Raw genomic sequence first — 24755 nt, 5'->3', positions numbered from 1 at the left:
ATATATAGTAAATAAGGCTTCACAATGCAACTCTCTCTGATTCACTAGTATCAATAATTCAATTCTATTCCTACCTTGCTCCCTTTTTCACCCTGATCCCCTCCGTCTCCTCGCAAGCCTGGGATTCCCTGAGAGAGAAAAGACATCAGCTGTGTATCAATCATCAGCCGACCTAAAGCATTATCATGTAACAATGCTTTACTCTAATAATACAATACTGCTCACAGTGAAGTACATCAGAGACTATCTCTGCCTGGGATTGAATGGTGAAATGGTGAAACAGAGCGTGGATGATGACAGTCCTAATTGATGAAACAGTATCAATCTGTTGGACTTACTATAGACCCTGCCCATCCTGGAGGACCAATCAATCCCACATTTCCCCTTTTCCCCTGTAGGAATGACAGGACACAATGTTCGTGCACACCATGATATGTATAATATACAGCATGGTTAAGAGATTGGAGTGTGGGTGTGTGTGTGTGTGTGTGTGTGTGCCCCTTCACATCACCCAACCTCTGACCTTTGGTCCTCTCTCTCCTCTTGTGCCCCTGATTCCAGCCTTGCCTCTTTTCCCCTGTGAATGTTAACAATGTTGGTGAATGAGGCAAGGGTAAAACACACTGACACATCTCGGTCGTGTCCCAAATGACACCCTATTCCCTTTGTAGTGTGCTACTTTTGAGTGCATCCCTCATCTTTCATTCATGAACCTGGATAATCTATATTCCTAGAATACAACCACTTTTATTCACACTGTGAAATTGAATGGATTGAAAGAGGGAGCCCTCACCCTCCTTCCAATGTGACCTGTCTTTCCAGGTGATCCATCTCTGCCATCATCTCCCTGTTGAGCAAACACAGCATCAACAAACAGGAGGATATAATCTAGCCTCTGTGTGCACAAGTGCCCCAGAGAGGTGAGCTGAATGCAGGCCAGTGCCAGACTTGAGATTGGGTTTCACAGTACAAAGAGGAGAAGGAATGAGAAAAGATAATAGAGAGATGGAGCATCTTGATCTCACCTTCTCTCCTTTCAGTCCCTGTTGTCCCTCAGGTCCTTGGCTTCCCCTGACACCCTGCAACATTCAACACAATAGAATGACTTTAAGAAACATCCACGATGTCAGAGAAAGCTTATCGGGTTTAAAAAATATAGGTGACCTTCTGGTAGTGCTGTTAGTTTCACATACTGAAGATGACCATTTGACACTGCTTGAGGTCATCATTATTGGCTAGACAACAAACCCAGAGGGAAACCCGCTGCTGTAGGAGCCTAATGCAGTTACATCATCCATGGCATCCTGTGCCCCACCCTTGTGTCTGTGTACTCACCAGCACCCCAAGGGGACCTTCTGGCCCCTGGGCTCCCACCTCACCCTGTGGCCCCTGTGGTGGGAGAGGAGACAATAACAAACAAGGAAGAATGAAGCCGAAGCAAATAGTATGTCTTTGAGGAAAGATTCTTCTAGCCTGAGTGCCAGACATGTTTGACTTGACAATGAGCAACAGAGTTGGCAAGTGCACAAACAGATCTGGGACCAGACTAAGATGTCGCTGCTCTTTACCTCTAAACCAGGAAGTGCTGGAGGCCCTCTGATGCCTGGCAGACCGTCGAGCCCCTAGAGAGACCAATGCAAAATCAAATACCTTGAAGACTTATCTATTTCTGATTTATTGCATGGTAGAGTATATTATGAAAATTACATTCATAATAAAACCAGACATTGAATTGGGGTTAAAGGGGATACTGTCTATTTCACCTCAACTGATGTGTTGCTTTAGGGGCCTAAGGGCCAAACTGGCAGCAACACTGAATGTGCTCACCTGTTCTCCTGGCTCGCCTGATCCCCCTGGCTCCCCTTTTTCTCCGTCTGGCCCTGGCTCACCTTTATGGCCCAAGTCTCCCCCAGGCCCAACCTTCCCAACTAGACCCTGCAATATACACCACACCAGCACATGGATAATGCTATTCGTAGGGGAAATCACTGGGAATATGGCTGACTTGACTAGACGGTGGTCTAAAAGACACAGACCTGTGCTCCTGGCTTCCCTGGGTCACCTCTGACCCCTGAGACTCCAGCCACCCCCTGAGAATACAACATGAAATTATACCAAAAGGACAAATGCCATTCACCCTGCATACAATATCAGTACTGTAGTAATTAGGTTATGAAGCCACTGTTACCGGAGGCCCTGTTCTGCCAGGATGTCCGATGGCTCCGCTAGACCCAGACTGGCCCTAGAGAAAGAGAGAGACAGAGAAAGCAGATGGGAATTACAGATCTGCTCTGAAGTAATTGCTTGGATTTTTTTGGGGTAGTGGAAGCATTTAGCATTTCCCTGTCCTGAATTGCTCCTCCATTTGATGTGCAGGCCAGGGAATCAAGTCATTACCTTCTCTCCTTCAGGCCCATCTGGCCCTGGAGGCCCCCTGGGGCCCATGATACCCTGAGAAGAAGCAGAAGAGACCAATGAATCACTGTCACCCTGACAACACTATGTCCAACCGTCTTTCCTCAATTCCTCCCATCCTATCTCCTCGCCTCCTTCTCAACCATATTGGAGGACTAGATTCAAGGTCCCTCCCTTCAGGTCTTCTCCAATCGGTTTTGAGAAAGAAGCAAAAAAGAGGATGTGATGAATCGAGGAAAGATAAATTGAGAAAGAGCCTAACAGAGCAGAGAAGTCTAATCTATATCCTCATTGGACATTGATCAATTTGAGTTAATGTCAACAAGAAACGTAGAACTTTGAGTGACATATACTGTAGTAGTATCTGGTAGTGGTCAATACTTGTCAGAGAAAAACACGTACATTTCATTGACATAAATATCGCTTCCTGACTCACCTGTAGCCCTGACAAGCCTGCAGGTCCTATTCCTCCCATAAATCCTGGCTGACCCTGGTGGAGAGAGCACAGAGGTGGAGCACCAGTCATCAAACTGATCACCCAAAGCCACATCTCAAAAATCATATTGAAAATCACTTCAGTTGATTCCATTTGACGGTTTCAACGTGCGTTGAACATAAGCTAGAATGTGCAGCTCATTATGTATTGTCATCTGAGCACTCACCATAAGTCCGATGTGGGCCTTTTCTCCTTTTGGTCCCTTCTCCCCATTCTCCCCCAGCGCCCCCCATGGACCATTCCGCCCTGTTGGCCCCAGAGGCCCCACATCACCCTGCAAATAACAGCCATGTCAGTCAGACATCACCATGATGTAATTTCAACCAGATTTCAACCTGTTTGTAATGACATCCTTTCAACCAGATTTCATTCAACCTGTTTGTAATTACGTTATTTCAACCACATTTCAACCTGTTTGTAATTATGGGTAGGCCGTCATTGTAAATAAGAATTTATTCTTAACTGACTTGCCTAGTTAAATAAAGGTTCAATTAAAATAAAACAATTTATTTCAACAAATGTTCAACCTGTTTGTAACCCCTACCCACCCCCTCTATGGCCCTGTCCATAATTTGTGTCCAATGCAATAGATATGAATAGAATAGATATGTAGTATACATACAGCACATTCACATTGATGCTGTGTGTCGAAAAGTCAGTGTTTGTTTACCTTCTCCCCTTTGACACCTGGACCACCAGCATCGCCAGTAGGTCCAACATCACCCTAAGAACCAAAGGAGACATCTCAAGAGTTACACTGCAGAGTATATTGTATGGTCTGGTTGTGTGTATGATGCTTGGGTAAAGGGATATGCACTACAGTAAGTGCACATGTGAGAATCTACAGCGGATGGTTCAGGTAGGTAGAGTAGACGTCAACTGACAAAGGCACGCTCACCTCTTTTCCCATTTGTCCATGAGAGCCTTGCAACCCTTTGAGCCCCTGTAGGCCTTGATCTCCAGGCTGCCCTGGAGGACCAAACTTCCCACAAGGCCCTAGGTCCCCCTAGAATACATGTGAAGTAGAAGAAGTATTGAGAAGTGAAAAATATATTTAAACCATGTGTTTGTAGAGGCATCATTGTGTCAGTATCACTGACCTGTTCTCCTTTCGTTCCTGGTGGCCCCTCCAATCCTGATTGGCCAGGAGTACCCTGGAAACAGGAAACGGAAGAGAACTATCAGAAAACGCACCTGCCTGAAACATTAGACTTCCTATTTGAAGTGTGTTCTACCAACCTGTTCCCCATCTAGTCCAGGAGGACCAAGATCCCCAGGAGGTCCCAGCATACCCTGTCATGTTCCAAAAACAGTGTGGTTTAACACACAGCACATCAAACATTGCTAGATCATACATATTTAGGGTTTCAGAATTCCGGCAACTTTTCCAAATCAGCAGGAAATCCGGAATCCTCCAACCAGGATATCTTGAAAACCGGAACATTTTGGGGAAAGTTACCTAAATTTTGCATTCCTAGACATATTATTGTCATCATCTCATTAGATTTGCTGTACTTACCATTTCTCCTCTTTCCCCTGCTGATCCTATGAGTCCACCAGCACCTGAAATTCCCTGGGAATTGGACCACATAGAGTTTAAAATGGTGGACAACACAGCATCACACTGAAACATGGCTAAAGGGCTGTGCTTGGTATCCCAAACCTTGCCAAATAAGCATCCGATGGGTAACGAATCGTAAGCCATCTAATCACTTACTAATACATTGATTGATTTCACCTACTGAACCCTGACAAGAAATCCATCCAACAGGCATCAATGTCCCATACGAGATTATACAGAGGTTCTAGAGGTTACAGTCCTCAGAGGTTGTTTAGAGGAGAAGAGAGCAGCGGCTGGAAAGTACCCACTCACTGGGGTTCCTGCTGGTCTGGCAGGACCTTGTGTCCCCGGAGGCCCTCTGCTTCCCCTGGGCCCCGGCTTCCCTGTCCCGCCATCTGAGCCCTGCAGACCCAGGGGTCCCTGGAACACACAGGTGAGTATTGGTCTTGTTCCCATTGTATATTGTGTCTACACTTTTGGTCTGGCCAAGAAAGACTAACTGTACATTGACAGTGTATTATAGAGCATGGATATGTAAGAACACTTGGACTGTTGATGGAGTGGTGATAAGGCCTGTTCTGCTTTAACTCACCTGTAGGCCCTCTGACCCTGTGGGTCCCAGATCCCCCAGCCGACCCTGACGAGAAAACCAAGAGATCATTAAGGAGGAAAAGCATGGACTACAAAATACAGCCAATGACCATCACATTGCGGATTGATTTTTCAAAGCAGATATTTGGGAAATGTAGTTCTGGTATTGGACACTTCTTTGGACACTCTTAACTAAACTCCAGATGAGCTTCAATGCCATACAACTCTCCTTCCGTGGCCTCCAACTGCTCTTAAATGCAAGTAAAACTAAATGCCTGATCTTCAACCGATCACTGCCCACACCTGCCCGCCCGTCCAGAATCACTACTCTGGAAGGTTCTGACTTAGAATATGTGGACAACTACAAATACCTAGGTGTCTGGTTAGACTGTAAACTCTCCTTCCAGACTCACATTAAACATCTCCAATCCAAAATTAAATCTAGAATCAGCTTCCTATTTCGCAACAAAGCATCCTTCACTCATGCTGCCAAACATACCCTCGTAAAACTGACCATCCTGCCGATCCTCGACTTCGGCGATGTCATTTACAAAATAGCCTCCAACTCTCTACTCAACAAATCGAATGCAGTCTATCACAGTGCCATCCGTTTTGTCACCAAAGCCTCATATACTACCCACCACTGCGTCCTGTACGCTCTCGTTGACTGGCCCTCGCTTCATACTCGTCGCTAAACTCACTGGCTCCAGGTCATCTACAAGTCTTTGCTAGGTAAAGCCCCGCCTTATCTCAGCTCACTGGTCACCATAGCACCACCCACACGTAGCACGTGCTCTGGAAGGTATATCTCACAAAGCCAATTCCTCCTTTGGCCGCCTCTCCTTCCAGTTCTCTGCTGCCAATGACTGGAACGAACTGCAAAAATCACTGAAGCTGGAGACTCATCTCCCTCACTAGCTTTAAGCACCAGCTGTCAGGGCAGCTCACAGATCACTGCACCTGTACATAGCCCATCTGTAAATAGCCCATCCAACTACCCCATCCCCATACTGTATTTATTTATCTTGCTCCTTTGCACCCCAGTATCTCTACTTGCACATTCATCTTCTGCACATCTATCACGCCAGTGTTTAATTGCTATATTGTAATTACTTCGCCACCATGGCCTATTTATTGCCTTACCTCCCTTATCTTACCTCATTTGCACACACTGTGTATAGACTTTTTCTACTGTATTATTGACTGTATGCTTGTTTATTCCATGTGTAACTCTGTGTTGTTGTATGTGTCAAACTGCTTTGCTTTATCTTGGCCAGGTCGCAGTTGTAAATGAGAACTTGTTCTCAACTAGCCTACCTGGTTAAATAAAGGTGAAACAAAAAAAAGTAATACAAATTGATTGACCAATATGATTGAGGTTGATCTCACCTGAGGTCCTGGAGGGCCTCTCTCCCCAGGAGGTCCTGATAAACCCTATAAAATACAGCCCAGTCAGCACAGACTCAATACACCCAGCACCCAAACTAACGCCAGACTCAATGAAGTTGTCCACAAGGACTTGTCACATACAGTATGGGGACTTGTCAGTGACAGCACAGTTACTTACTGGAGGTCCAGGCTTCCCAGAAGGACCATGCAGGCCTCTCACACCTGTCTCTCCCTGAGACACAAATACAGTCAGTCGCAATAACGACTAATAACGAAATACACATAGTGATGTGATGCTGGTGCAGGTCTGGTATGGCCGTTTGGAATAATCACTGACTACGTAACTCATACGAGTGTCCTTACCCTCTCTCCCATGTGACCTGTTGTACCACGCATTCCCACGTTACCCGGGAAACCCTGGGGGCAAGAAAGACATGGGAGTGGTAATATAAGGACGTTGCACACACACACACACACACACACACACACACACACACACACACACACACACACACACACACACACACACACACACACACACACACACACACACACACACACACGAGGACAAAACAGACACATTCTCAGTGTGCTGATCAAACCCTTTGCCCTGTACGCCCTACAGAAGCATCACTTACATACGTGCCTACTGAGCCCTGTGGTCCCTCCACACCTTCCTTCCCAGTGAAGCCCTGATGGAGAGAGACAGCGTCATACACACACACAGTTCAAAGTTGTCCTGTTGAGAATCACATCAATCACTTCCGTGTTAAATGTGTCACTCACCCTCTCTCCCAGCGGCCCAGGGATACCTGTTGGTCCTATCCGTCCAGGTGGGCCCTGTCAATGAGACTGTAGTCACTCACACTGCACGCTGATGGCCTCAGTCCCCAACACTGTTCATGGCTCCTCATTGCAGCTAGTCATTGATTATATAGGAATGTCTGCCAGATCATTGTGCATGTTTATGATAGCAATATCCACAATCAATGTCCTATGATTGTTGGTGGAACACAATAACTTAAGTGTCTGATTGGAATAAACTTTGAGGCTTTCTAGACTCACCGGAGGTCCTGAGGGGCCGTCTGGACCTGGCTCTCCAGCAATGCCCTGGAATCCCTTGAGGAAGGACAAGGAAGGCGAAAGAGTGATGGAAAGAGTAAGAGGAGAAAGAGAATGATGGAGAGAGGAAGAAAGAAGAGAGCTTATCGCATGGGTGTACTCGATGAGAACATTAAAATGCAAATAAAAAAACGAATTGGAATTGATTACATATAATACAATTAAAATGTGTGCACAATGCTGTGAGTCGATTCAGTGTTTAACTATGTTTATAAAGGTTTTGCTATTCAGCTGTTTAATCTACCGCTTAATGACTTTGTAATCATGAGTTAATTGGACCAACTATATGCAGGCTATTCAGTAATTATGCCTCTGGTTATGTACAGAGGTTAACTGTAACCAATTTAATTGGCTACCTCGTCCATCTTTGTTAACAATAATACCACCTAATAATGTAACCATCAACAATGGAGTAATGTCTATGTTCCTGCAAGGAACATTAAATCAAACAACAGTTTTCAGCTATCTAAATTGAAAATCAAAATGTTTATTTTGTGTTTTTTTATGGATATGTTGATGATGGCAGTGGCACATAACTTTATCAAATGAATACCGTAATTTCCAGACTATTATGCGCACCTGAATATAAGCCGCACCCACTGAATTATTATTTTTTTAAAAATCTTACGTAAATAAGCCGCACATGTCTATAAGCCGCAGGTGCCTACCGGTACATTGAAACAAATTAACTTTACACAGGCTTTAACGAAACACGGCTTGTAACAAAAATAAATACGCTTTAACGAAACACGGCTTGTAACAAAAATAAATATGCTTTAACGAAACACGGCTTGTAACAAAAAAAAAATATTCTCACGCTGCTGTTTCCAACGTCTTATCATCGACTCATTAAGACCAAGCTCCCGTGCAGCAGCTCTATTTCCTTTTCCAACAGCCAGATCAATCGCCTTCAACTTGAAAGCTGCATCATATGCATTTCTCCGTGTCTTTGCCATGATGAGGGTGACAAAATGACTACCGTAATCAGAATGACGGGAAGTTTGAGAGCGCTCGATTTAATCTAAACAGTAAACAAAAAAGTTGTTTGACCTTAACCCGTTCAGCAATTTCTTTGGTCTAATGAAAGCTTCATGCCGCCAAAAAACTGAGCACGTCACAGAATGTGTTTTAAAAAAAAATTAAAATTGAAAGCGGGAAAAATCCATATATTAGCCGTGTCATTGTTTAACCCTCCCGTTGTCCAGGCCGGGTCAGAGCGACCCGCTGGCTCGGCCATGTGTTAGGAGCCGTTCTCCCCCGCGTCCAGGCCGGGTCAGAGAGGCCCCGGGCTCGGCCATGCGTTAGCAATGCGTATGTTATAACCCCCTCTGCAGTTGTCCAGGCCGGGTCAGAGCGACCCCCCGGCTCGGCCATGTGTAAGCAATGTGTCGGCCGTGTGTTAGGAGCCGTTCCCCCGCCTCCAGGCCGGGTCAGAGAGACCCCGGGGGAAGCGTTAGCAATGTGTATGTTATAACCCCCTCTGCAGTTGTCTAGGCCGGGTCAGAGAGGCCCCGGGCTCGTCCATGCGTTAGCAATGCGTATGTTATAACCCCCTCTGCAGTTGTCCAGGATGGGTCAGAGCGACCCCCCGGCTCGGCCATGTGTTAGCAATGTGTCGGCCATGTGTTAGGAGCCGTTCCCCCCCGCGTCAAGGCCGGGTCAGAGAGACCCCCTGGCTCGGCCGTGCGTTAGCAATGCGTATGTTGTAACCCTCCCCTGCCGTTGGCCGGGTCAGAGCGACCCCCCGGGCCGGGTGCGTCAGTGTGCAGTCGGCCAGCCGTAGAGAGGCTACTAATATTGTCAGGAAGAAGAAGAAGAAGACGAGGACGATGATGAGGACGACGGCGAGGAATACGACCCTGCCGAGCGTGAGGCTGCAGCGCCGCGGTCCCGGTTTCAGCGCGGCTCAGGTCCTGGAACAGATAGCCTCCAGTGTCGACCGAGAAGACGAAGAAGACTTTTGCGATTCCGAAGAGGAGGACGTTTCGGAAGACGAAGACGGCGAGGAATACGACCCCGAACGTGACACGGACGACTCGGCCCTGCGGTCGTGCTCCTCTTCTTCTTCGGAGGTGGAAGAGCGAGAGCGAGAGCGAGACACGGCCGCCGCCCGAGAGCGAGACAGAGAGCCAGAGCGAGAGGACACGGCGGCGGCGGCCGGCCAAGCCCGAAGGGAGACGTTGCTGTCAAAAAACGGCAAAATCAAATGGTCCTCCGCGGCCCGGACCTGCCCCGCGCCGTCCGCCACCCCGGCCCCGCCTGGCCCTACGCGGCGTCGCGCGCGCTCGACATCGAGTCCACCTTCCGGCTGTTTGTCACGCCGGCGATAGAAAGGATCGTCATGGACATGACGAATCTGCAGGGGGTGAGAAAATACGGCGACGGCTGGCGACCCATGGACTCGGTCGACCTGCGCACCTACCTAGGGCTGCTAATCCTAGCGGGCGTCTACAGGTCCCGGGGCGAGGCCGCGGCCAGCCTGTGGGACGCGGAGAGCGGCAGGACCGTGTTCCGAGCCACCATGCCGCTCAAGGTCTTTCACAAGTACTCGAGGCTGCTGCGATTCAACGACCGCCGGTCGAGACCCGCGAGACTCGCCGCCGACAGATTGGCGGCCATAAGAGAGGTCTGGGACCTGTGGGAGGAGCGGCTGCCGGCCCTCTACAACCCGGGGTCCGACTTGACGGTGGACGAACAACTGGTCCCGTTCAGAGGTACCGTCTGCGCGTATCTGTGCGTATCTATACGTACGTACGTGTACTATAGAGAGGTAGCGTCGGCGTGTAACATAAACGCTGTGCGCCCCCAATGATGAGCCAGCGGTAGTATAGCGGTAGCGTCGCCTGCTTCATCATCATCATCGGCATCATCAGCAGTATCAGCAGCGTCGGCGTGTAACATAAACGCCGTGCGCCCCCAATGATGAGCCAGCGGTAGTATAGAGAGGTAGCGGCATCAGCAGCAGTAGCATCATCAGTAGCAGTAGCATCAGCAGCATGACGCTGCTAATCTCCTTCCTCTCAACCCGGGGTCTGACTTGACGGTGGACCAACAACTGGTCCCGTTCAGAGGTACTGTCTATGTATCTGTGTATCTGTGTACGTGTAGTATAGAGAGGTAGCGTCAGCGGTAGCATCGGCAGCGTGTAACATAAACACCGTTCGCCCCCAATGATGAGCCAGTGGTAGTATAGAGGGGTAGCGTCAGCGGCATCATCATCATCATCATCATCAGCAGCAGTAGCATCAGCAGTAGCATCAGCAGCATGACGCTGCTTAATGAGCCAGCGGTAGTATAGAGAGTTAGCATCAGCAGCAGCATCAGTAGCAGCGTCGTTGACGCCACCGCCGCCGCTAATCTCCTTCATCTCCCTCTCCCAAAAGGGCGCTGTCCTTTCCGACAGTACATCCCCAGTAAGCCGGCCAAATACGGCATCAAGTCGTGGGTGGCCTGCGACGCCAAGTCCAGCTACGCTTGGAAGATGCAAGTCTACACCGGTAAGGCGGCCGGCGGAGCCCCCGAGAAGAACCAGGGCGCACACGTCGTCCTTGATCTCATGCAGGGGCTGCCCGCTGGTCACAACGTCACCTGCGACAATTTCTTCACCTCCTACGAACTCGGCCAGCGGCTCCTCGAGAGGAACCTCACCATGGTCGGCACGGTGCGAAAGAACAAGCCCGAGCTCCCTCCCGCGCTGCTCCAGTCAAAGGGCAGACAGGTCTCGTCCTCCAGGTTCGCCTTCACGCCCAACGCCACTCTGGTGTCCTACCTGGCAAAGAGAAATAAGAACGTGCTACTCCTGAGCACGCTGCACACGGAGGCCGACGTTAGCGATCGCCGCGACCGGAAGCCGGCCCTCATCCTAGACTACAACCGCAACAAGGGCGGCGTAGACAACCTAGACAAGGTGGTCGGCACCTACAGCTGCAGACGGATGACTGCCCGCTGGCCCCTGGTCATCTTCCACAACATCCTCGACGTGTCCTCCTACAACGCCTTTGTCATATGGCGAGAGATCAAGCCCGACTGGATGCCTCGGAAGCGGAACAAGAGGAGGGTGTTCCTGGAGCAGCTGGGAAAGGCGCTTGTCAAGCCCTTGATACAAAGAAGGCAGCGTCTCCCCCGCACCGAAGCCGCGTCCGCGCTTGTCAAAGTCCTGCAGAGTGCCGACCGCGACGCGGCTCCTCCGCCAGCCCGGGAGCACGCCGCTGGCCCGGACGCCGCTGGCCCGGCCGCCGCCCCGCTAGTGGCGAGTAAGAGGTGTCAGCTCTGCCCGCCCAAGAAGGACGCCAAGACACACACGGCGTGCTGCAGGTGTAAGAAATACATCTGCAAAGGCTGTTCGCACGCCTACTGTAACACTTGTGCCCTCTGGGCCTTTAGCCGAGACGGGACAGGGTGACCTGCCCGGGGACACGGGGAGTAGGCAGAATGGGAGGACAATGGGAGGGTTAAGCCGCGAGGTTCAAAGCCTGGGAAAAAAGTTGCGGCTTATAATCCGGAATTTACAGTAATCAATTGGTGATAATGCCTACATGCCAAATCATTTATCTTGGCCATCCCTCTTCCTCTGCTTCCTTCTCCTGTCTCCCCTCAGTGTTCTCTCTGCCTGGTAAGGAGTCTATATTTAAGCAATAAGGCCTGAGGGGGTGTGGAATATGACCAATATACCACTGCTAAGGGCTGTTATGCAAGTCGCAACACGGAGTGCCTGGATACAGTCCTTAGCCGTGGTATATTGGCCATACACAAACCCCTGAGGTGCCTTATTGCTTTTATAAACTGGTTACCAACGTAATTAGAAAGGTAAAAATAAAATGTTTGTCATACCCGTGATATACGGTCTGATATACCACAGCTTTCAACCAGTCAGCATTCAGGGCTCAAAACACCCATTTTATAATAAAGTATATAGCTGAGGTGGAAATACAATACACTGGCCAGATCACAGACCCTCTGGAGGTGACTGACTGGGCTAGAAACCACTTTCACGCCTCCTCATATTATATTATCCACACACTCATGTTTGTGAGAGTGCGTGTGTGAATGCACAGGTGTGTGTATGTGTGTGTGCGCTCGTGCGTGGGAAACCATCAGTGTGTGTGGCGGTGATGCAATATGACTGACCTCCTGAACCTTTTACAGCTCCCGTTTACAAGCACGGAGAGACACCTGATATCGTTAACTAGCTCGGTAGCAAGTACTTCTCTGCTCTGTTACATTTTTTTGGGCCTAGTATGCGTTTGTTGTGATTGCCTGGTCACAAAATCATATAAAACCCATCATATATTTCAGGGGTGTCCTATAAAATGTGATAGTGTTTTTATTAGCTGAGCTGCGAGAATTACAGTATATCATTGACCAACCAATGAATTTAAACATCATGAGACTGACTATAAGAACTTACAGCTACTAAGTCTCATAGTGACCTTTACGTGAACCACATGTATTGAGTCTGAGTCTCTACGATAAGCCTATGTATGCTGTTAAAGTATCTTCTTGGTTTTACCTTTAGGCCTTTACTGCCAGTTACTGCCACTGAACCAGAGAGACCCTGCAACACATGAGAAACAAGTGTTAACTCAATAGACAGCAACAGAGGTCACAACAGAGGTCATACACTGTATGCACAAGCACTAATGTGAATGAGAGACGTAGCGCTGACCATTAGCAAATACAGTAACTCCATAACTACACATTTTAAATAAGGACACAAACACCATTCATCTTGTCATATTCATGTTAGAATGTAATGATATGAGGTTGAAGTTGATGAGGGATGAATTAAAGTTGAGAATGCACATTCCGGTTTGTCTGCCCCACATGCAATGACAATCGCTTCTGAATATGTCACACCACGCAGGGTTGTGAAGATTGCCATCTGCTGTTCAGAACCAGAATGACTACAGTTGTTCACAAATCATTATCTGATTCTACAGAAACCCTCAGGAGTAGGGTTGCAAAATTCGGCAACTTCCGGGAATTTTCCATCTGAATTCTGGAAACACAGGACAACCCTACTCAGGAGACATTTTACCATAATCCTTTCTGTTTGCACCTATACTTTTCTTGAGCAATACCTTCAAATATTTTCTCAACAATCTGCCAATATATGCAGTGCAGACAGGAAATAATCTGACAAAAGAAAAACTGTTGTTTGGCAGTCTATTTTGTGTACATGGCTCAGTGTATGCAGTATATACAAGCTCAATGTTTTCAGGGGTGTGATCACTGTATTGAAATATGATATAGAATGGGAACCTGTGTACCAGGCTTTCCTTCTGGTCCCTCTGTCCCGGGAGGGCCTGGCAAGCCCTGTTGGAAACAAGTGGAAACACAAAAACACATAATAAGTGTACCGTTTTTAGTCAGCTCCATTAGATAAGCCCGTACAACCTTGGATACCCTTTATCACCAAGCAAGTGTTAGCATCTGGAGTTTTAACACTTAGCTATATTACTGAGAAGACCGATCTTTCCCTCCACACACACCAGTGGAGGCTGCTGAGGGGAGGAGTCCATGGAACTTTATCAAATGTATGGTTTCCATGTGGTTGATACCATTCCATTGACTCCATTCCACCTAATACTATGAGCCGTCCTCCCCTCAGCAGCCTCCACTGACACACACACACACACACACACACACAGTTCTGCCAACATAGATATTGCCCATTGAGGCGTCCACTTTATATCTGATTTGTCAAGTATATTGATGTATTTTGCTATGCAAATTGATCAAGTAGATGGCCCCACCAGTGTTTGTCTGTGAATGGTCTGTGCTTACCGGTTGACCAGGCTGGCCAACATTCCCTCTCTGACCCACGCGACCCTGGTTAAAAGAGGGCAGTGCCAATCAGGATACCATTCAAATATCAAGAGCAGAACTTAAATCACGCTTTACTTAATACTAGGGTTGCAAAATTCCGGAAACTTTCCCATAATTCCCAGAAATTACAAATCCTAGAAATGCTGGATAACCTGAACATTTTGGAAATGTTACTGGAATTTAGCAACCTTCATAAACACATTCAATAGGAGAGTGTCCTACCTTGTTCCCTCTGTGTCCAGGCTTGCCGTTGCGCCCATCTGTTCCTCTATTCCCCTTCAAAGAAACACAGAGATATTTAATACACTACATGTCCCAAATGGCACCTCATAGGACTGGTCAAAGGTAGTGCACTACACAGGCCAGGAATAGGGTGCCATTTGGGACACAATATTTCAGGACATGAAATCCACAGTTTTATCATCATTTTGACCAATCCTAACAGGCAGACTGATAAAATAATGACATTCTAAATGTTACATTCATTGTGATGCATTCCTTTTTGAAGTCTTCTCTGACCTTCAGCCCCTCTCTGCCCAGTTTTCCCTGAGGGCCAGTTTCTCCATTCTCCCCCTGAAAGACAAGACGCAAAATCCATCAGTCTTCCAGTGGTAAAGTGTCAGTCTATAACTTTAGATGCAGTGATAAGGCAGAGAGGCTGCCTACCTCAATGCCTTTTGTGCCAGGTTGACCTTTGAGCCCAGTAAAGCCAGGGGGGCCACTGGGACCCCTCTCTCCCTGAGGCCCTTGGATACCCGAAGCATCCTGAACACCCTGAGAGAGAACACAGAGAGCGAGAGAAACAGATAAACGGGTAACTCTCAATAGACGTAAACAGTATGAGTCAACAGCTTTAGTTTTGCGGAATGTGTACAGGTCTCCAGAGGCCGGGTTCTTACTCTCTCCCCCTTCAGTCCAGGGTCTCCCTTATCCCCGTTTGGTCCTCTTTTGCCCTGTGGAGGTCAGAGGTGAGGGTTCAGTTGTCAGAGAGGGGTCAGATGAGGGCAAGTAAAGTAAGTAGCTGAAAAGCATGCAACCTGGTTCTTCATAGTGTTTTGAATCACTCCAAGGACAACACAAAAATGGATTCCATCTAATTCAAAATAAACGTCAGTAAATGCAGTACTAATACTTACAGTAATACCAGGTAAACCCATTGGACCTTGTGTTCCCAGTGGGCCCTTCAATCAAAGAGTGACAGAGAATGGATTGAAGCATTAGTTCCTTTTAGTTCGTTTTTCTCACTTCAAGTAGAGGATGGAGAGAAATCATGGCTCCACCAAATCTTCCCTTCATGATGATCTTTTGTCTGATCTATAGCCACACTTCGGCCACACTGACTGACAATGTAAACTGACTAACACATTTTTTTATGACACCATCTGATAACATAATATAAGAGACATAATGCTTTCGGAAAGTATTCAGACCCCTTGACTTTTTCCATATTTTGTTATGTTACAGCATATCTAAAATAGGTGGAAAAAAATAATACTAATCCGCAGCAATCTACACACAATACCCCATAATGACAAAGCGAAAACAGGTTTCTAGAAATTGAGCTCAGCTGCATCCTGTTTCCATTGATCATCCTTGAGATGTTTCCACAACTTGTTTCCACCTGTGGTAAATTCAATTTATTGGACATGATTTGGAAAGGCACACATCTGTCTATATAAAGTCCCACAGTTGACAGTGCATGTCAGAGCAAAAACCAAGCCATGAGGTCGAAAGAATCGTCCATAGAGCTCCGAGACAGGATTGTGTCGAGGCACAGATCTGGGGAAGGGTACAAAACATTTCTGCAGCATTGAAGGTCCCCAAGAACACCGTGGTCTCCATCATTCTTAAATGGAAGAAGTTTGGAACCACCAAGATTCTTTCTAGCGCTGGCCGCCCTGCCAAACTGAGCATTCGGGGGAGAAGGGCCTTGGTCAGGGAGGTGACCAAGAACCCGATGGTCACTCTGACCAGAGCTCTATAGTTCCTCTGTGGGGATGGGAGAACCCTCCAGAAGGACAACCATCTCTGCAGCACTCCACCAATCAGGCCTTTATGGTAGAGTGTCTGGACAGAAGTCACTCCTCAGTAAAAGGCACATGACACCCCACTTGGAGTTTGCGAAAAGGCACCCAAAGGACTCAGACCGCGAGAAACAAGATTCTCTGGTCTGATGAAACCAAGATTAAACTCTTTGGCCTGAATGCCAAGCATCACATCTGGAGGAAACCTGGCACCATCCCTACAGTGAAGCATGGTGTTGGCAGCATCATGTTGTGGGGATGTTTTTCACCAGCAGGGACTGGGAGACTAGTCAGGAGCGAGGCAAAGATGAATGGAGCAAAGTACAGAGAGATTCTTGATGAAAACCTGCTCCAGAGTGCTCAGGACCTCAGACTGGGACGACGGTTCATCTTCCATAAGGACAACGACCCTAAGCACACAGCCAAGACAACGCAGGAGTGGCTTCGGAACAAGTCTCTGAATGTCCTTGAGTGGCCCAGCCAGAGCCAGGCCTTGAACCCGATCGAACATCTCTGGAGAGACCTGAAAATATCTGTGCAGCAACGCTCCACCTCCAACCTGACAGAGCTTGAGAGGATCTGCATAGAAGAATGGGAGAAACTCCCCAAATACAGGTGTGCCAAGCTTGTAGCGTCATACCCAAGAAGACTCAAGGCTGTAATCGCTGCCAAAGGTGCTTCAACAAAGTACTGAGTAAAAGGTCTGAATACGTATGTAAATGTTATTTCCGTTTTTTTTATTTGTTATATTATTAGCAACAAAAAAAAGAAAAATCAGTTTTTGCTTCGTCATTATGGGGTATTGATTGTAGATTGATAAGGATTTTTTTTTAAATACATTTTAGAATAAGGATGTAACCTAAATGAACAACATTTGGAAAAAGTCAAGGGGTCTGAATACTTCCCGAAGGCACCGTAGTCTGTGTAGAATTTAGTGAAAACTGGAGGAGCTGTCAACCTAAACATCGCCTAGAGGATGTCTGGATAACAGCCAGAGTTAAACTCACATGCAAACTGCCTGGGGATGGGATCTATGGCAATCTAGCAGTTTACAACCTCTCCAAATGAGTCATTTGATATCATACGAATATACAGTGTGGTCATCATCCAGACATACAAGTGACCTTGACTTGCCCATTTTAAAGTGGGTTTACTTTCTTAAGTTAGAGCCTTTCATCCATTAGCTTAGACCAGCTCTACCACAACCCATAAAAGCTAGATGATGTAGGACATGGGATACACAAAGCGTAGTATAATCTGTAGCCGAACACTGACAGAGCTCTGCCACATGGGGGCACTGTGGAGTTGCTGTGTGAGTGAGTGTCTCTGGCAGGAAAAGTGGGGTGTAGGTGGTCAGTCCACTGGGTACTATGCTACTCACCATGGGCCCCTCGAACCCTTGCTCACCCCGGATACCCATCATCCCCATTGGTCCCTGAGGAAGACAGAGAAAGAAAGGAAGCAAGGGGGTTGGAGAGAGACGGGTATAGTAGTTTGTTTTACTAGAGCAGAATTAACTTTACCAGTGAAGAGAGGAGAAACTTACAGGGTCACCTTTCGGGCCAGTGGCACCACTCATCCCAAGCTGTCCCTGTGAAAATATAAAACCGTACAGATGACCTTTAACCCCAGATATTAGACGTTACTGTGGTGAGAAATCCCTCCGAAAAACACGTTTCCAAAAACAATAATCTGGTCCCAAGTCTCTGTTAGGGAAAGTTGTGCAGCTGATTGAGACTGACCTGAATTCCCCTGAGACCTGGAGGCCCACTCTCACCATCTAATCCCTGGGGCCCCTGGTGAAATAAACAGAAACTTTTAAAACGTCTAATGTATGAGTGTAATATTTCCTTTATAGCCTAACAAGCATGGAGTTCTGTTGAATGTGACCCAACTTCAGGCAAGAAAACACAACAAGACAAACGTCTCCTCTTACCTGTGGGCCTCTGGGGCCAACGACTCCATCAAGGCCCAACTCTCCCTAGAAGATTAATGCAGGTTACCTTTGGCAAAGACTGACATGCACAGATTTTTTTTTAATCAGCTGTCCCCTTTTTGTTTCCAGGGAGAACCCTTTTTGATTCCACGTAGAACCCTTTTTGGTTTCCATGTCGAACTCTCTGTGGAAAGGGTCCTACGTGGAACCCAAAAGAGCTCTTCCTGTAACCAAAAAGTGTTCTCCTATGGGGACAGAGGAAGAACCTTTTTAAGTTCTAAATAGCAATTTGTTTTCTACGAGTGTACTCAGAAAGAGCTACCAATAAAGTACCATAGGTGCTAAGTTTATACATTATCTAAAATAAATGGGAGGACTGTAGTCTCCTGGGATCAAAATGCAATCTCACCTTTGAGCCGTTAACTCCCTGAGCGCCGACAGAGCCTGTGAAACCAGCGGCTCCCTGCGCAAAACAAAAATACACACACTGAGTGATATGATGTGGGATGACTGACATATAGTAGCACTTGGAATTATGGCCCATTAGAATACTGTGTTTTACTGTATGTTGGAATACATAGTAGGGAAAGTCCAGACTCCTGTTGCCTGTCTACTCACCATTGACCCAGGAGGCCCTGGAGGCCCATCAAACCCAGCCTCCCCCTGGAAAGTCAAACACATGGACACAAGTTAATGACACAGTCAACTTTAGTGATAAACAGTAACTACCAGTTTATTTGTTTGTAGTATTGTTACTGTAGGTCACTCACATCAGGGCCAGGGGGCCCCTCTGGGCCAGTGGCCCCTCTGACTCCCTGAGGTCCCTGAAGAGAACACAGACACAGTAAACCTTTAGGGATTTGGTCAAAAATAGTGCACTATGAAAGGAATAGGGCGCTATTTGGTACGCATACGGTGAGCGAAACACTTACACGTGGACCAACAAAACCGCGACGGCCTGGTAAACCAATGGAGCCCTACAGGACAAACAAAGATCAGATCCTAAGCTTTCAATTGAGAGGACTATTCACACAAAAGTCATCAGCAACATGCATACTGAGCATTACAGGGATATGAGAAAAGAAAATCAAGATAAATGTAATGTAAACTGATGTGAACGGTACCAGAGCAGTCAGATCTCATAGTACTTACTCTTACCACTAAGAGGCAGCATATTCAAAGTAACAGGTAAAGACTGGAGATCGATATAAGTCAGTTTGGTACTCTAGTAATTATGAAACAATCATACTTCAGTCAAAATTACCTTCTGGCCCGGTTCTCCCATATGGCCTCTTCGACCCTTTGCTCCAATAAGGCCCTATAAGGCGTTAAAAAGCATTATACATACAGTACCAGTCAAAAGTTTGGACACACCTACTCATTCCAGGGGTTTTCTTTAATATTTTCTATATTGTAGAATAATAGTGAAGACATCAAAACTATGAAATAACACATATGGAATCATGTAGTAACCAAAAAAAAGTGTAAAACAAATCAAAATATATTTTATATTTGAGATTGTTCAAAGTAGCCAACCTTTGCCTTGATAACAGCTTTCCACACTCTTGGCATTTTCTCAACCAGCTTCAGCTGGAATGCATTTCAATTAACAGGTGTGTCTTGTTAAAAGTACATTTCTGGAATTTCTTTCCTTCTTAATGCATTTCAGCCAATCAGTTGTATTGTGACAAGGTAGGGGTTGTATACAGAAGATGGTCTTTTACCAAATAGGGCTAAGTCCATATTATGGCAAGAACAGGTCAAACAGCAAAGAGAAATAACAGTCCATCATTACTTTTAGTCATGAAGGTCAGTTAATCAGGAAAATTTCAAGAACTTCGAAAGTGTCTTTAAGTGCAGTCGCAAAAACCATCTGGCTCTCATGAGGACCGCCACAGGAAAGGAAGACCCAGAGTTACTTCTGCTGCAGAGGATAAGTGCATTAGAGTTAACTGCACCTTAGATTGCAGCCCAAATAAATGCTTCACAGAGTTCAAGTAACAGACACATCTCAACATCAATTGTTCGGGGGATACTGTGTGAATCAGGCCTTTATGGTCAAATTGCTGCAAAGAAACCACTTCTAAAGGACACCAATAATAAGAAGAGACTTGGTTGGGCCAAGACACACGAGCAATGAACATTAGACCAGTGGAAATCTGTCCTTTGGTCTGATGAGACCAAATTGGAGATTTTTGGATCCAACCACCGTGTCTTTGTGAAATGCAAAGTAGGTGAGCGGATGATCTCCGCATGTGTGGTTCCCACCGTGAAGCATGGGGGAGGAGATGTGATGGTGTTTTACTGGTGACAGTATCAGTTATTTATTTAGAATTCAAGGCACACTTAACGAGCATTGCTACCACAGCATTCTGCAGTGATACGCCATCCCATCTGGTTTGCACTTAGTGGGACTGTAATTTGTTTTTCAACAGGACAATGATCCAACACACATCCAGGCTGTGTAAGGGCTTTTGACCAAGAAGGAGAGTGATGGAGCTCTGCATCAGATGACCTGACCTCCACAATCACCTGACCTGAAGCCAATTGAGATGGTTTGGGATGAGTTGAACCGTAGAGTGAAGGAAAAGCCGATAACAAGTGCTCAGCATATGTGGGAACTCCTTCAAGACTGTTGGAAATGTATTCTAGGTGAAGCTGGTTGAGAGAATGCCAAGAGTGTGCAAAGCTGTCATCAAGGCAAAGGGTGGCTACTTGGAAGAATCTAAAATCTAAAACACTTTTTGCTTACTACATGATTCCATATGTGTTATTTCATAGTTTTGATGTCTTCACTATTATTCTACAATGTAAAATTTTTTTAAAATAAAGAAAAACCCTGGAATGAGTAGGTGTTTCCGAACTTTTGACTGGTACTATATGTACTTCATAGAAATTGTTAACGACTTATGCTCTTGATTAGTACTCTTCATTAGACCCATGTTTCAGAATTCATAATGCCAATGTTACACTGTCCAACCCCCTTACCTCCTCCCCCTTTTCTCCTTTGGAACCGCCATCTCCCCTGTACCCGAAGGGTCCCTAAGCAAAATGAGACAGCAATCATTGATATAATCAGAGATATAGCATCCGAAATGACACCCTATTCCATATATAGTGCACTCCTTAGGGAATAGGGCCCTTAAGACCCTGGTAGGGCTGTGGCCGTCACAAAATGTTGTCAGCCGGTGATTGCCAAGCAAATAACTACTGGTCTTACGGCAATTGACCGTTAATTAACATAAACACATCTAGCATCTCCTGGCTTCGACACATAGCTTACAAGCCACTGATGCAGACCTTTGGAACAACTACATTTAAAAAAGTCGAATAAATCCATGTAATATAGTTTAAACCTTCACATTAAATCCCTTATTTATTTTAGACAGGTCTAAAGAAACATGATATGAAGAAAAGGTAATCTACTTCAGAAGAACAGAATAGTATACTCTGAGTTGTCAGTATGTTAGGTCCTCACCTGGCTATGTCATACGGCTGTGGGCTACAATAGCTCATTTAGCAGACAAGATTTGCTTAGAATTCTGTGCCATCATTTTATATAATTTTATAGTATAAAGAATACAATTGAAAAAAGCTGAATAAAATACAAAGGATATTTTCTCCAAATGATTTGAGAGACTGCGCAATTCTGTGTTGAGCGGTTAACTAAGAAATAGGTACTCCTATATGTTTCATTTAGAGTTCTTAATGTAACTTTAGTTGTTGTACAAACATTGGGCTATACGTTTAGATTTTTTAATACATTGTAAGGCTGCATGATATGACTCTAATGATGATTTGAAATAAGTTGCTTGAAAGGCATGAGCTCTGCTTTGTTTTTTTTGCACAGGCTGTACACACTTCATCAGTCTCTCATTCACAATTTGACCAGTACTTGAGAATGCCCCGAATTTCCTGGCGAAATCCCCTTTGTGTGCCTGTAATGCCCCCTAAAAAAATCCAGGTCTTTTGCGGCCAGTGGCCATTGTGACTTTGAGCTAAATATAATAATTATATTTCCCTTCTCCCTGAGTGCTGTGTGCTCTGAAGCCCCTCTCACTCACATGGCTCTCCATCACGTGATCGGGTCTTTCTTACAGGCTACAAGGGAAGACAGACACATTGGGGACGCAACTGCGCAGGGTCCTATCCAATTCTGTGGTGCATATTGAAGATATTGGAAGAACTGTCCACATTTACTTTGTCAGCCAACAAGATGAGTAGGCCTAACGAACAGCAAAAGCACTAGCCTATGTCAATCTACTATCCCCCATAGTACAAAAGTTGACCTATTATTTTCTGTGCAAGAAATAAATATTCCAAACATAGTCTGGGACAATGTTTGGAATAGTACAACCACTAGCATCCAAAAACTTTTTTACGCAATGAGGATGATAGTTTAGATCAGAACGTTTAGATCGGAACGTTTAGCTTAAAATGTTGATAAACTAGCAGGATATTTCTTCACATTATAAGCACAGCAACGTGAGCACGGCAGTAGGCTATAAGCGCGAATGTTCCATTAGCGGGAAAACACCACTATCAAAAGTGACCGCAAATGTGATTATGCATGTAATACTTTGATTATAAAGTTGCCTTATGGTGAAAATGATCTTCCCCAAACTTTAAACTCATGCGCTGCTTATGAATGCCAGTTAGCCTCTACACCCCTTGTAAAGTGGATTCATGTGCTTAACTTTAAGAAGTTATTTGGCCACTTTACAAACCTTATCAAAACATATAGGCCCATGGGCTAGGCTACATGAGGTGTGTGACTATGATTAGAAAAAGTCAACAACAACAAATTGCATTGTTTCTTGCATTACGCTGGGCATCATTCACAAGTGATAATATATACTTCACAAATGATAGGATAATATTGTCACCCATCAGATTATTCTAAATTTAACCTTGTCTTTACATATAGTAAATAATATACAGTGCATTCGGAAAGTATTCAGACCGCTTGACTTTTTCTTATGTTACAGCCTTATTCCAAAATAGATTAAATCCAATATTTTCCTCATCAATCTACACACAAAAGCAAAAACAAGTTTTTCACAATTTTTGCAAATGTAAATTCTTTTTTACAAAAATGTAAAAAAAAAAAAAAATCGGAAATATGAAATCTACATAAGTATTCAGACCCTTTACTCAGTACTTTGTTGAAGCACCACAGTTAGCGATTACAGCCTTGAGTCTTCTTGGGTATGACGCTATCAGCTTGGCACACCTGTATTTGGGGAGTTTATCCCATTCTTCTCTGCAGATCCCCTCAAGCTCTGTCAGGTTGGATGGGGAGCATTGCTACACCACTATTTTCAGGTCTCTCCAAAGATGTTCGATAGGGTTCAAGTCCGGGCCCTGGCTGGGCCACTCAAGGACATTTGTCTCGAAGCAACTGCTGCGTTGTCGTGGTCGTGTGCTTAGGGTCGTTGTCCTGTTGGAAGGTGAACCTTCGCCCCAGTCTCAGGTCCTGAGTGCTCTGGAGCAGGTTTTCATCAAGGATTTCTCTGTACTTAGCTCTGTTCATCTTTCCCTTGATCCTGACTATCCCCACAGCATGATGCTGCCACCACCATGCTTCACCGTAGGGATGGTGCCAGGTTTCCTCCAGACGAAATGCTTGGCATTCAGGCGAAAGAGTTCAATCTTGGTTTCATCAGAACAGAGAATCTTGTTTATCATGGTCTGAGAGTCCTTTAGGTGCCTTTTGGCAAACTCTAAGCAGGCTGTCATGTGCCTTTAACTGAGGAGTGGCTTCCGTCTAGCCACTCTACCATAAAGACCTGATTGGTGGAGTGTTAAAGAGATGGTTGTCCTTCTGGAAGGTTCTCCCATCTCCACAGAGGAACTCTGGAGCTCTGTCAGAGTGACCATCGTGTTCTTGGTCACCTCCCTGACCAAGCCCCTTCTACCCAAATCGCTCAGTTTGGCCGGGCGGCCAGCTCTAGGAAAGGTATTGGTGGTTCCAAACGTATTCCATTTGAGAATCATGGAGGCCATTGTGTTCTTGGGGACCTTCAATGCTGCAGATTTTTTTTGGTACCCTTCGCCAGATCTATGCCTCGACACAATCCTGTCTCGGAGCTCTACGGACAATTCCTTCGACCTCATGGCTTTGTTTTTGCTCTGACATGCACTGTCAACTGTAGGACCTTATATAGACAGGTGTGTTTTTCCAAATCATGTCCAATCAATTGAATTTACCACAGGTGGACTCCAATCAAGTTGTAGAAAATTCTCAAGGAAGATCAATGGAAACAGTATGCACCTGAGCTCAATTTTGAGTCTCATAGCAAAGAGTCTGAATACTTATGTAAATAAGGTATTTCTGTTTTGTTTCTTTTATACATTTGAAAAATGTTCTAAAACCTGTTTTCACTTTGTCAT

At 45.8% G+C, this 24755-nt stretch overlaps 1 protein-coding gene across 2 annotated transcripts in view; it reads right to left on the bottom strand.

Moving 5' to 3' along the window:
• The window catches only part of si:ch211-196i2.1 (collagen alpha-1(I) chain), a 130605-nt gene that overhangs the window by 5562 nt on the left and 100288 nt on the right, over positions 1–24755 (bottom strand). For both annotated transcript variants that reach the window (XM_029769144.1, XM_029769145.1), the window contains 44 exons: positions 21351–21404; positions 19627–19680; positions 19295–19339; positions 19133–19186; positions 18981–19025; positions 18772–18825; positions 18363–18407; positions 18169–18222; positions 17973–18017; positions 17808–17861; positions 15539–15583; positions 15302–15355; positions 15069–15176; positions 14922–14975; positions 14625–14678; positions 14361–14405; positions 13836–13889; positions 13084–13128; positions 7518–7571; positions 7239–7292; positions 7091–7144; positions 6816–6869; positions 6631–6684; positions 6453–6497; positions 5065–5109; positions 4785–4892; positions 4431–4484; positions 4151–4204; positions 4012–4065; positions 3810–3917; positions 3582–3635; positions 3078–3185; positions 2852–2905; positions 2398–2451; positions 2189–2242; positions 2037–2090; positions 1828–1935; positions 1569–1622; positions 1336–1389; positions 1026–1079; positions 794–847; positions 524–577; positions 339–392; positions 75–128 (listed from right to left, as the gene is read on the bottom strand). In XM_029769144.1, coding sequence (XP_029625004.1) covers positions 75–128; positions 339–392; positions 524–577; positions 794–847; positions 1026–1079; positions 1336–1389; positions 1569–1622; positions 1828–1935; positions 2037–2090; positions 2189–2242; positions 2398–2451; positions 2852–2905; positions 3078–3185; positions 3582–3635; positions 3810–3917; positions 4012–4065; positions 4151–4204; positions 4431–4484; positions 4785–4892; positions 5065–5109; positions 6453–6497; positions 6631–6684; positions 6816–6869; positions 7091–7144; positions 7239–7292; positions 7518–7571; positions 13084–13128; positions 13836–13889; positions 14361–14405; positions 14625–14678; positions 14922–14975; positions 15069–15176; positions 15302–15355; positions 15539–15583; positions 17808–17861; positions 17973–18017; positions 18169–18222; positions 18363–18407; positions 18772–18825; positions 18981–19025; positions 19133–19186; positions 19295–19339; positions 19627–19680; positions 21351–21404 — 2565 coding nt within the window. The remainder of the gene's footprint in view (positions 1–74; positions 129–338; positions 393–523; positions 578–793; positions 848–1025; positions 1080–1335; positions 1390–1568; positions 1623–1827; positions 1936–2036; positions 2091–2188; positions 2243–2397; positions 2452–2851; positions 2906–3077; positions 3186–3581; positions 3636–3809; positions 3918–4011; positions 4066–4150; positions 4205–4430; positions 4485–4784; positions 4893–5064; positions 5110–6452; positions 6498–6630; positions 6685–6815; positions 6870–7090; positions 7145–7238; positions 7293–7517; positions 7572–13083; positions 13129–13835; positions 13890–14360; positions 14406–14624; positions 14679–14921; positions 14976–15068; positions 15177–15301; positions 15356–15538; positions 15584–17807; positions 17862–17972; positions 18018–18168; positions 18223–18362; positions 18408–18771; positions 18826–18980; positions 19026–19132; positions 19187–19294; positions 19340–19626; positions 19681–21350; positions 21405–24755) is intronic.

The sequence above is a fragment of the Salmo trutta genome, chromosome 12 (assembly GCF_901001165.1).
Source record: "Salmo trutta chromosome 12, fSalTru1.1, whole genome shotgun sequence".
Classification (NCBI taxonomy): domain Eukaryota; kingdom Metazoa; phylum Chordata; class Actinopteri; order Salmoniformes; family Salmonidae; genus Salmo; species Salmo trutta.
Note: the sequence above shows the minus strand (reverse complement) of the source record. Positions and strands in the feature narration are given on the sequence as shown.